Consider the following 12,234-nt stretch of genomic DNA (forward strand, 5'->3'; position numbering starts at 1 on the left):
AAAAAAAAAAAAAAAAAAAAAAAAAAAAGGCAGGGATTATCTCTGCAAAGTGAATGAAATTATGTGTTATTGCACCTGACCGCATCCATTTTTCTCTTAACCTATTCTTCTAAGATTCAGTCTCTTTTTCCTCTTGACTAAGGGAAGCCTAAAGGAGAGATGAAAATGGAGAGCCCTATTTTTTTTTTAGTAAACTAGGTAATTCCAAACTCTTTATGGGCAAAGTTAAATCAAAGATCATTAAAAATGTCCAGAAATGGAATAAGAATAAATGTATTAGAACAATTAGAATGGTGGCAGATAAAGTCAAGCATGTATTGATAAGAAATAATTGATAACATTAGGCACGGCGGCTCATGTCTGTACAGTAATGCCAGCACTTTGAAAGCCAAGGCAGGTGGATCACTTAAGGTCAGAAGTTCAAGATCAGCCTGGCCAACATGGTGAAACCCTATCTCCACTAAAAATGCAAAAAGCATTAGCCGGGCATGGTGATGCACAACTGTAGTCACAGCTACTCAGGGAGCCTGAGGCAGGAGAATCACTTGAACCCGGGAGGTGGCAGTGAGTTGAGATCATGCCACTGTACTGTAGCCTGGGTAATAGGAGTGAGACTTTGTCTCAAAAAAAAAAAAAAAAAAAAAAGGAAGAAAGAAATAATTGATAATTATTTAATTACAAAGCAGGACTTAGTTTGTTAAACTGTGTTACCTTGGCCATAAGTATACAGTCATTTTCCAGGATATAGGAAAAGTGAGAAAATATTACCCTCCAAATGAGTATGCCATTGGCAAGGTAGGTATAACTTAAATTTTTTCTATATTTGTGTCCTGTTATTCTTTTTTCAATAGTCCAAAATGTAATAAAAATACAGGCATTAGATGTTACCTTGCATATACTAATTTATGATTCATTTACATTGGCCTTGGAAATGAAAGTAAAAGTTGTAGCCACAGAATGATTACTCAGAAAAATTATTTTATTATATAGACATAATTACACATGCAAGTATTTTAAGTACTTTTATTAATAAATATTACAAATTCAAATTTTTCTGCAGTGTACTTCAAAAGAGATAATTTATTTAATTTTCCTGATGACTGGCACTTTATCCCCTTCTCCTTTTGTTCCTTGAGACTGCCTTAAAACAATACTTTTGAGGGGCAAAGTTGTGTGCATGGAAAATTCAATCCAGGCAGATGCTGTAATACAAATTTTTCTGTAGTTGTAACTGGGAGAAGAGCCACAATTCATGACTGCTAGAGATAGGACCTGCTTTAAATGAAGGAATTAACTGTGCACATAATGATGTGCATGAGCATTCTACATTAACAGAAAAATGAGTTTTACATTTTGTACATTTTAAAAGGATCTCCAAGACTTAGTTCCTTTATTTATTCACAGGAGTGATGGGTGAATATGAGCCGAAAATAGAAGTGCAGTTCCCAGAAACAGTTCCAACTGCAAAAGGAGCAACGGTGAAGCTGGAATGCTTTGCTTTAGGAAAGTAAGTTCTCGTTTGTGTTCTTTCTCCTCCCCCTTTCAGCTTGAGCAGGTATAGAGTTTTGTTTGGTTTTGCTTTATTTTTTTTGCACTCTTCACAGTGGTGGCTTCTGAGGTGACTGAAAAGCAAGTGAAGCCTTTCTCTTTGTAATTCTGTGTATGCATCTTGGATTCTGCACCCTCTCCATGGAGAGAGGACGTGTAATGGTGCAAGAAGGATTAGGCTGCCACAACTGACATGGTCACAAAGGAGAGGAGAATGGGCAATTCTGAAAAAGTATTTCTATTATTATGACCTGTAGTGTACATGCTGTCTAACCCAGAATGACAAGAAAACAGTGGCCTCCATTTGAGATACAGTTAAGCTGACTATTTGGAAAAATATGGACTTTCATTTTGGCCCCAGTTTGTAGAGGATGTGTTAGACTTTTCTTGACTTTCTTTTTAAACTGTCAGTCTCTTCTCTCTACTTTGGATTTCCTTCTGCTCTGGCTAGTGATAGAATCTGTTTTACAAAGTTATCTGAAAATTCTTTACAACCTTCTTATTCAGTCTGGATTATCTTGAGAAAACCCTACTTAGAAACTAGTTAACTTTTCCTTAGAGAATATGTCAGAGGGCATAAAGAAAATGAAATGCACATCAGTTGGGATTGTTATTTGCCAGTAACCAGCAATAAAGGTTTGGCATAAACAGTATAAACTGTTAAGTGAGAATTTTGACATCTTCTGTGGATTTAATGATCCATGTCAATCTTTACGACCAGCCCATCTATCTGACCAACCCATTACTAACTCTCTATTCCCTGTGCCCACATGTTGAATAAGGCAACAACACTAACTATTTTTTTTTTTTTTTGGTATAGGTAGGATCTGGGTATGTTGCCCAGGCTAGTTTCAGACTCCTGGCCTCAACTAATCCTCCTACCTTCGCCTGTCAAAGTGCTGGCGTTATAGGCCCAAGCCACTGAGCCAGGCAACACTAATTCTACCAATCCTTATATTAGCGTGTAATCTATTTTCTTATGATTTTTGTGTTTTACAGCAATCATAGAACAGGTTCCTTTTTTCATTATATTGTCAGTTGTAATAGAAATGTTGTTTTGGTTTCCATGTGTTTTCATGTCATGACACATAATCTACAGTAGTATCTTTACTTTGGTACAGTACAATACAGTGGTATTTTTTTATGTCCTGAAAACTTACCATATTAAGTAAATTATGACACAACTATAGATTGAACACTCTACAGCCCTTAAAAGTCAAGTTGTAAAACAACATTTAAGACAGAAAATGCCCATGACTTACTGCTAAGAGAACAAAAGCAGATTGCCGATGGTATAATATGATTACACTTTTCATTTTTAAAGTATTTATGTATGTATAAGCATTTATATATATGAAATTAAAGATGAGAGCAGGTAACTGGGTAGCCTAGAAATGCATTTGATGAATTTTTTAAGGTGACACCTTGAAAAATAGTCTGTGAAGAAAGAGCAGAATTCGCGTTGTTCACACTTCAAAGAAGGCTATGAATTAAACTCTATTCACACTATTTAAATGGTGCTAGAATAAAAACAAAAAAAAAACCAAATTGGCTTCTTCAGTCTACACAGACGTGTTTGAGTATGCACATCCAGCTGCTGAAACACATCATTGTTGCCCACTTAAGAGCAGAAAAACTACATCTCAGTACAGTTATTTTTAAAGCCATGTATTAAGTATATATCTCATTGGTATAAAGACACCGATTATGTACTTTTCATAGAGGCTTTCTGCATTTTGAGTTAGAGCCTGTCTAACGAACTTAAATTATTCTAAAACAAATATAGTAGAGTTGATGGCTTTAATGCTTTAAATACCATCTCAGGTTTCCCAGAGAAGATTAGGAAGTCTTTAGTCTAATTACTTCTCTGTGTGTGTTTTTGTGAAAAATAAATAAGTAAATAATTGTATCCCCTGCCAGGAAGCCACAGTCTTAAAAGCTGTGGTTAGCTCACTAAACCATTGATTTGCAGACTCAATGATGCCCTCTCTGCAATTTAAAATATGTTCTACCAGTTATGGCAGTAGGATGATAGATGCCTTGAGAGTACATAAAGACCTCACAGATGGCATCTGTCTTCTTCTTACTATTTTAAGTGAAGTTTCCCCAACCCATCTTCCAAATGGATTGCTCTAAGTTGGTAAGGTTCTCAGTATATAAATGACAAGGAGAAAAACCATGTTGTTCAAAACAATATACCTGGAGTGAACCCTTCCTCTATGTCAGCAATTAGGTTGTGTCTCTCAAATTTTATGAGCTCGTTATTTCTACTGAATTCATTATTTGAATATTTCTCAAAGTAGGGTACTTGCATTGTTGGTGCATAGATTTATGAAATTATATTGTTTCTGTTATCTGTTACTACATAAACCAACTTAAAAGGAACACCAGAACTTTAATCTGTCTTATAATTTGTGGGTCAAAAATTCAGACAGGGCTTGGCTGACTGATTCTTTTGCTTTTAGTGGCATGCTTCAGGTCTTTCAGTAGTATTCAGCGGGCAGATGAACTGGTCTAGAAAGCTCACAAGAGTATCACACACATTTCTGGTATTTTGTTGGGAATGTTGTAAGGCTGGTGCTGGATGACTGGGACTGTCATCTGGAAGCCTTATGTACGGCCTCTCCTTCCTGGCAGTCTCAAGGTAGTCACTTTTCTCGTAGGACAGCTCAGGGCTGCCATGAGACAGAAAGTAGAAGCTGTCAGTTTCTTAACACCTGAGTTTTCATCATACAACATCACTTCTGTCTTATTTATTAGTCAAAGTGGTTTAAAAGAGCTACCAGGTTCAAGGGTAGGAACGTGATCTCATCTCAATGGGAGGAACGTGAAAGAATTTACAGTTATCTTTAATTTGCCACAAATGCACACGAACATTTTTATTTTCATATTTTTGATTTGGAAAAAAACATGTATGAGGAAACACATATAACATATACAAATCTGTTTTTATTTCAGTGATGATATTGTATAGGAGATAGATCACCTTTTTTCGTTTTTTTGGAGATGGAGTCTTGCCCTGTCACCCAGGCTGGAGTGCAGTGGTGCAACCTTGGCTCACTGCAACCTTGCTTCCCAGATTCAAGCGATTCTCCTGCCTCAGCCTCCCAAGTAGCGGGGATTACAGGTGCTTGTCACCATGCCCAGCCAATTTTTTTTTTTTTTTCATATTTTTAGTAGAGGCTGGTTTCACCATGTTGTCCTAACTCCTGACCTCAAGTGATCCGCCCACCTCAGCTTCCCAAAGTGCCGGGATTACAGGTGTGAGACACTGTGCCCTGCTAGATCACCTTATTTAAAGTTAAGAAAAGTTATTTGATTTTAAGAAGAACACTAAATAAATAATATTACAGATGTGGATATGGTTAAAATTGTAGTGGTGACAGATGAATGAATGAACTTTGCAAAACACTTCAAGCTTATATGTGCAGAACCAAGAAGGAAGGGGTTGTTAGGAGAATAGCTTCAAATAAAAGGTTCAGTTTTCTCTAGTTTGATTCACTCCTTTTCATGCTTACTATCAGTCCAGTACCAACTATTATCTGGCGAAGAGCTGATGGAAAGCCAATAGCAAGGAAAGCCCGAAGACATAAGTCAAATGGAATTCTTGAGATCCCTAATTTTCAGCAGGAAGATGCTGGTTTATATGAATGTGTGGCTGAAAATTCCAGAGGGAAAAACGTAGCAAGGGGACAGTTAACTTTTTATGGTAAGTATATATTTTCAGTTTATCATTTATAGTACTACAGAACTTCCTGATGTTGAAATCATAAGCCAAGAGGCATTCAGGCATTTTGGGAGAGATTGCATAGAATAGGACTGTGTGTAACTCATGGTTTGCTCCATAATTAGCCCTAGTTGATTCTGGGTATGGAGAGTGAGGGTGGGGGGCAAGGGTGTTGACAGAGCAGAGAGGAAGACATTAGGTTGATGTGTTTGGAGGATGAGTATTAGTGTGAACACACTTGGAAAGAAGTCTGTTTTTCCTCTTCGCATCAAGCTATAAACCTGACACAGGAAACATTTTATTTTTCCTGCTCCTGATTTATCTTTTTTTAAAGCTCTGTGCTTTTCTTCATTAGAATTTTGATTTGAGGCTTGTGTTAATCTTTTGTAATTGCTCCTATTTGGTAGCAATTTAATGTGATACCATGAACATTTCAAAATGCACACTGTCCAAATTTAGTTCTTATCAGAGTGGAACGTGACAAATCTCTCTCACCCCAAAGACTTTTTATGTGCAGCTGCTCCTATTCCAATCAAATCATCAGCATTGATCCAAATAATATAAATGTAAAACCATTAGCACATGGTCATTATTGAGCCCATCTTGGAAACCCTGTTAGGATATTGATTTGAAATCTAGAAGAGGATTTTATTGGATAGGCATTTTGAAAGCAAACTGAGTTCTGCCAAATTGGACCATGCCAGAATCCCATCTGCCTGGGATGCAGAAAACAAATACTATAGATTGGTAATTATTTAAGAATGGTTTAAACACACAACAATGCATATTAAAATGATGAGAGTAGTGCTGTAGGGCAAGTTGTAGCAAAAGCTTTAAATGTTCTTCTTTCTTGGAATAATTGATCCCACAAAAGTCTATTTCACTAATTCTTCTTCCAAAGCATTTTGGTTTTAAGATATAACCAAAGTTCTAAGCTCCCCAGTAGACAGAAGGGAACCCCTTTTGGCTAAGGAGGGCCCAGAGTAACACTGAAAACTGAGTTCTTGGCCGTGACTGGATGGTGATGTCAGACACATCTAGTTATACCCGATCTCTCGCTATCCACAATAAGCCTTTCTTCCCTAAGGGCTAAACACAAACTAGCCCTTTAAAAAGACTCCATCACTGATACCACCCACCCACCTGATGCTGCCCCTTGTTTTTTGCTTAATAAGAGACCACCAACCACAGAATGGTTCTGGTCATTCTAGGGAGGATGTGCAGTGAGGGGTTTCATGTCCACTGGTCTACCTGTAGGTATCACGGGGCCAAAACCTCCATCCTCGGATGCTAATACTGCCATTTTTCATACACGGAACCTATGAAGGGTTGCACATGCACATGGTTCTCCTTTCATAAATATCCATGGCTCCTCCTGTAGCTTATTAAATATGTATACTCATATTTATATACATATAAATATATATATAAATTCATGGCTCTGTGTATGAAATATACATATATGTATATGAATGTGTATATACATATGAATAGATGTATATTTCATACACAGAACTCATGAAACTCAGTTGCTCATGCACATTGTTCTCCTTTCATAAATATCCATGACTCCTCCTGTAGCTTATTAAATATGTATATTCAGCCACTCCACTCAGCACAATTTCCTGTTCCCTTTGCCCCTCCTTCAAAGTGCCTGTTTACAGCTTCTGGCCAAAGGAGGCTACACTTCCTACCCTGTCAGAATGGCCACCAGACAGGCTAAGGAAGCTCTCTCTTCCAAAAAAGAAAGAAAGAAATGGAAGGAAGGAATGGAGGGAAAGAAAAAGATAAGGAAAAAAGAAAGGAAGGAAAGAAAAAAGAAAAAGCTATGGACAAAGAATTTTGATCAATAATCACATAATATTTTTTAAACGGTTGATTGGAAACTGGTTAGAGATTTCCACTCAGTTCAGTGGTGGCTGCTCCTAAATGTTATTTGAGTAGCCTAAGTAATTGAATAAAGTCATTTCAACTTTCATGATTTTCTGTTAAGTGAAATTCCTGTTCTCAGTATGTTAAACTGGTATGAAATTTTCTGTAACCAGGGGTCGGCAGAACTGCTTTCCTGTGGGTTAGAGGTTTCCTGCACTGGAAATAGAGTACCCCAGGGTTACTGTTATGGAAAATCAACTTTGTCACTGGCTCCCAGCCCTGTGCAGGGAAATGTTTTTTTCAAGGATCCTGCCCTGGAGATGAAAATCGGGTTCTAACAATGTTTCCTTTTAAATGGAGTTATCTGCAGCCATGCATGCGAAAAAGAGCAGAATAAAATAAAATATGCCTGCTTTCTGAAGATAACTCAGCCTTACCTCACTTGTCAACCACGCTTGGTATTAGAAACTTGTCAGATTAGTTGACTTCCATAGCACTTGGCTATTGAATTTATGTTTATTCTTTTGTTTTTCCTTATCTAGCATATCAGTGACAAAAATTGTCTAATTGTTTTCATTGTCACAGTCACAGGAGAGCTTAATTATACATAAGCACTTGGCTGTCATCTTCTATCCTCTCACTTTTTTGTGGTCTGGATTTTCACAGTGCTGTGTTTCTAATATCCAGCTGCCTAGGTCTCCAATTTAAATGAGTTATTATGATTAAAATCAACGTGTAGTTCACAAAAGGCAAGAGAATACCCCAGTTGCTTATCCATGAACATTCTGTCTTTGTTGACAAGACAATTTCTTACATTAAGGTGTGCTGCCCTTAGGGATTATAGACCATGGGTAACATGCTTCTCTGTGTTCCAAGTTGCTGTATTCCATTCATAAGGGTGCTAACTCCTATTCAGGACTGGCAAAATGGCAATTTTTTTTCTTCTTGCCTTAAAACCACTTTACCTTCTTTCAAAGGCCTGCTGGGCATGATCATTGTTCTCAGTGTCTGAATAATGGAAGCCCTATTGACAGCTGGTTTGTCCCTACTGTGGCCATGTCTTTAAGTCAGCCTGTGCTACTCATCTTTAGTATGTATGAAGAACTGAAACAAATTCAGACAGAACATTTTTACCCTACCCCATCTTCCCAATTTTATTTTGCTATCATGGTCTAGTTGAATCTACTTTTCTCAATCTTTTTTGGCATAAAAACTTCCTAAAAATAGATTTGTTTTCAGTGGTAAAATGCTGAGGATCTTTGTTACTAAAGATAAACATTTTCCAAAATAACTTTAATACATTATTTACTTGTTTAACAAAATTTTTTTTATTGCTGCCATGTGGGAGGCATTGTGACGTACTAGGGCTACAAGACAAAATGTCTTCCCTCAAAGACCTAATACATTACTGGAAGTTAACAGAAGTGTACTATTAAGCAAACAAATTAACTAGAAAATTTTATTTTATGGTAAGAGTGATAAAGAACATAATTAGGTTGACTGACCAGGTGCAGTGGCTCACGCCTATAATCTGAGCACTTTGGGAGGCCAAGATAGGTGAATCACTTGAGGCCAGGAGCTCAAAACAAGCCTGGCCAACATGGTGGCTCTCCTAAAACATAAAAATTAGCTGGATGTGGTGGTGGTGCATGCTGGTGGTCCCAGCTACTCGGGAGGCTGAGGCAGAAGAATCACTTGAACCCCAGGGGGCAGAGGTTGCAGTGAGCTGAGATTGTGCCTCTGCACTCCAGCATGAGCAACAGAGCGAGACTCCATCTCAAATAAATAAATAAGTAATTAGATTGATATAATAGAAAGTAGCTGAGAGCAAGGGAAAGATTTTATAAGATGAGGCAGTCAGGAAAGATTTATCTGAGAATTACCCTCTAACCCAAAACCTAAAGGATGAAAATGAGCTAGGCTTTCAAGGGGAAGTGCATTCCTGGCAGATAAGGCAGTGCAAAGGCTCTGAGGCAGAAAACTGCTTGATGTGCTGTGCTTGATATGTAACAGAGAAGCCAATGTTAACTAAATCGTAGTGAGCAAGGGTCAAAGGTTTGAAACGTAGGAAGGTGACAGACTGCATTACTTTGTAAGCCAGGCACAGAGTTTGGGTTTTATTCTCTGAGTATAATGGGAAGCCATTACAGCATTTCAAGGCAGGAGCGTGACTCAATTTGATTAATGTTTTTAAAAGAACTCAGGTTGTTTTGTGGTAAATGAATGATTGGAAACCAAGAGCAAAAGCTGGACAACTGGTTAGGAGGCCATTACCAATATCCAGGTGAGAGACATTTTTGGTTAGGACTTAAGAGAGGAAGAGAAATGGAGAGACTTGAGATATATTTTGTAGTTAAAGCCAATAGGATATTCTCATTTCATTCCTACATCTGTCTAGTTTATAGACATGGAAACTGAGTCCCAAAGAGATTACAGTAATTGATTTAAGCTTATACAGTAAAAAACAGAGCTAGATTTCAAATGCTGTGCTAGAGGGTCTGAAACTTCAGTTTGTATCAGAATAACTTGGAAATCTTATTACAACACAGAATTCTGGGTCTCGTTCTATGTTCCCAGTGGGAACATACCAGGTGGAGGCTTTGATTTGGTAAGTCCAGGGTAGGACCAAGAATTTGCATTTCTAGTAAGTTCCCAAGTGATGCTGATGCCACTTGTCTGGGAACTACATGGTGAGAACCGTTGCTCTATGCTTAGGCTGTCCCACATGGTATTGTGTAGCTGAAGATTAAATTACATGCAAGAGAAGGTGTTCCGACTACCCTGGAAAGCTACAGCTTACTGTCACATCAGGCATTGTAGCCAGTCTATACAAAGTAGAATGAGAGTGCTAAGGCAATTATCTTTGAAGAAAGGCAAGAGCAATATACAATAGATTTAATTCACTTGATAATTATTCTCTTTCCACTTCATTATGTCTCTGTAGTCACTTCCTTTTTGCCCAAAAAGGCTGATAGAATTATAGTCATCCTTTAATAGAGTGAAGTGTGAACTAAAAAAGCCTGATATTTAATATCTTTGTACAATTTCTTCTCTTTGTAACAGGTGTTATAAGAGTAAAATCATCTTCATAATTAGGAAATGGGGAATCTAATATTTGAGCAGTAAACAAGGCTATATTCCACAGTATCCAATAATACTTAAGCTAGAACTGCTTTTTTCCTGCTATTCTACATGTGTTACTTTTCCTGCCAGTACAACATTTTAATAAAATAGGTAAAATAAAATAAAAATTCATCAATCACCCAGATACTCTTTCTATGTATTTTTCATGACCAGTTTCACAAATGAAAACATCTGGATGAACAACTGACCTTTTCACTTTCTATTTTCAAAGTTGGTCATCTGATTATTGAGTCCAAAATAAATTCTTGTTTTCTTCTTCAAATTACATGTAAGACTAAACGTCTAGACCCTTTGTGCTACAGTCCTTTGCCTCTAAAGGCAAAACCGTAGGCTTGATGGCACTGCAAATGGTGTTTGAGTATCTCTAAGGTCATCAATAAGTGAATACTGAAGCATCTTTCAGCAGAGCATACTAATTCCCCATGGATGTGCCATGTATATGTGATCACAAGATAATATTCAGCCCTGCAAAGTGCCTTAAAGGACAGAGTGACCAAAAATTGAACACAGTAGATAAGGTAATTTCACAGTGGAGCAGTAGTCTGCTTAATTGTCCTAGACAGTACTGATATTGATACCCTCAATTCCCCTGAGTGTCACTTAAGTCAACAATTTTTGTTTCTTTCTTTCATCTGGTAGTTCCAATAAAGTATGTTGCTGCAGTTTTCATGGGGTACCCATTGGGCAAATGTGTAAATAATAGAGAGAATTAATACAGCAGTGGAGGCATAAAGTCCTCACCTAATAAGAAACTTTAAGCTATGAAAGAGTCACATTAAGGACAATATATTGAAATGCAATTCAAGTCTTGCTCTGTAGTATCAGAGAAGGCAAAATGTCACAGTTACATTTTTTTATTCATCAATGAATATTGTTTAAATTTACTTATAGGAGGTTTTGCTTAAGTTGATTCATGTATCTAAAAGTTCCTCTGCTTGTCTAAGCAGGAGTGCTCAAACTGTTGGTTTAAGGACTCCTTTTTACCCTGAAAAATTTTGGGGTACCTCAAAGAGCTTTTGTTTATGTGAGTTATATCTACCGTATATACCATATTATTAATTTAAACTGAGAATTTAACTTAGAACTTAATTTACTTTAAAATGACAAAATGCAACCAGCATATGTTAGAAATAATTAGCATGAGAAAACTGACTATATTTTTCCAAACAAAAAAAAATTAATGTAAAGAGTTGCATGGTTTATATTTTTGCAAATTTCTTTAATGTCTGTCTTACTAGAATAAAGGTGCATTCTCCTATATACCTCTGTATTCAATCTGTCATGATATGTTGTTTCAATTGAAGTATATGAAGAAAATCTAGTCTGACACATATATAAGTGGAAAGAGAAGACATAATGGACTCCCTGAAGGGAACCTGGGGACCTATAGTGCTTCTTAGACTGCACTAAGAAGGATATTAAGAAGGATATATCTAACATATCCACTATTAGGAAGGATATATCTGAAAGAATACTCCCATTGTTATTTCCGGTAGGATTGGGCATTTTTTGAGAGGCTCTAGAGAGAGAATGGATGTGGAAGCCAAGCAGCCCTGTATACCATTGCTAACTGAGTCACTGTCTGAGTCTGGATGTTAATGTCTCTGGGCCTCATCTATAAAATGAATGTAGGCCAGGCGCAGTGGCTCACGCCTGTAATCCCAGCACTTTGGGAGGCCAAGGCGGGTGAATCACGAGGTCAAGAGATTGAGAACATCCTGGCCAACATGGTAAAACCCCATCTCTACTAAAAGTACCAAAAAATTAGCTGGGCGTGGTGGTGCGCGCCTGTAGTCCCAGCTACTAGGGAGGCTGAGGCAGTAGAATTGCTTGAACCCAGGAGGTGGAGGTTGCAGTGTGCCGAGGTCGCGCCACTGAACTCCAACCTGGAGCCTGCTGATGGAGTGAGAGACTGTCTCAAAAAAGAATAAAAATAAAAATAA

The 12,234-nt window shown here is 37.5% G+C and overlaps 1 protein-coding gene across 6 annotated transcripts in view; it reads left to right on the plus strand.

The window, feature by feature from the left end:
• CNTN4 (contactin 4) overlaps window positions 1–12,234 on the plus strand; it is a 969,481-nt gene that overhangs the window by 789,115 nt on the left and 168,132 nt on the right. For all 6 annotated transcript variants that reach the window (XM_032289676.1, XM_032289672.1, XM_032289675.1 and 3 more), the window contains 2 exons: window positions 1,405–1,507; window positions 5,073–5,257. In XM_032289676.1, the coding sequence (XP_032145567.1) occupies window positions 1,405–1,507; window positions 5,073–5,257 (288 nt within the window). The remainder of the gene's footprint in view (window positions 1–1,404; window positions 1,508–5,072; window positions 5,258–12,234) is intronic.

The sequence above is a fragment of the Sapajus apella genome, unplaced genomic scaffold (genome assembly GCF_009761245.1).
Source record: "Sapajus apella isolate SASKATOON/1434 unplaced genomic scaffold, GSC_monkey_1.0 scaffold23, whole genome shotgun sequence".
Taxonomy (NCBI): Eukaryota; Metazoa; Chordata; class Mammalia; order Primates; family Cebidae; genus Sapajus; species Sapajus apella.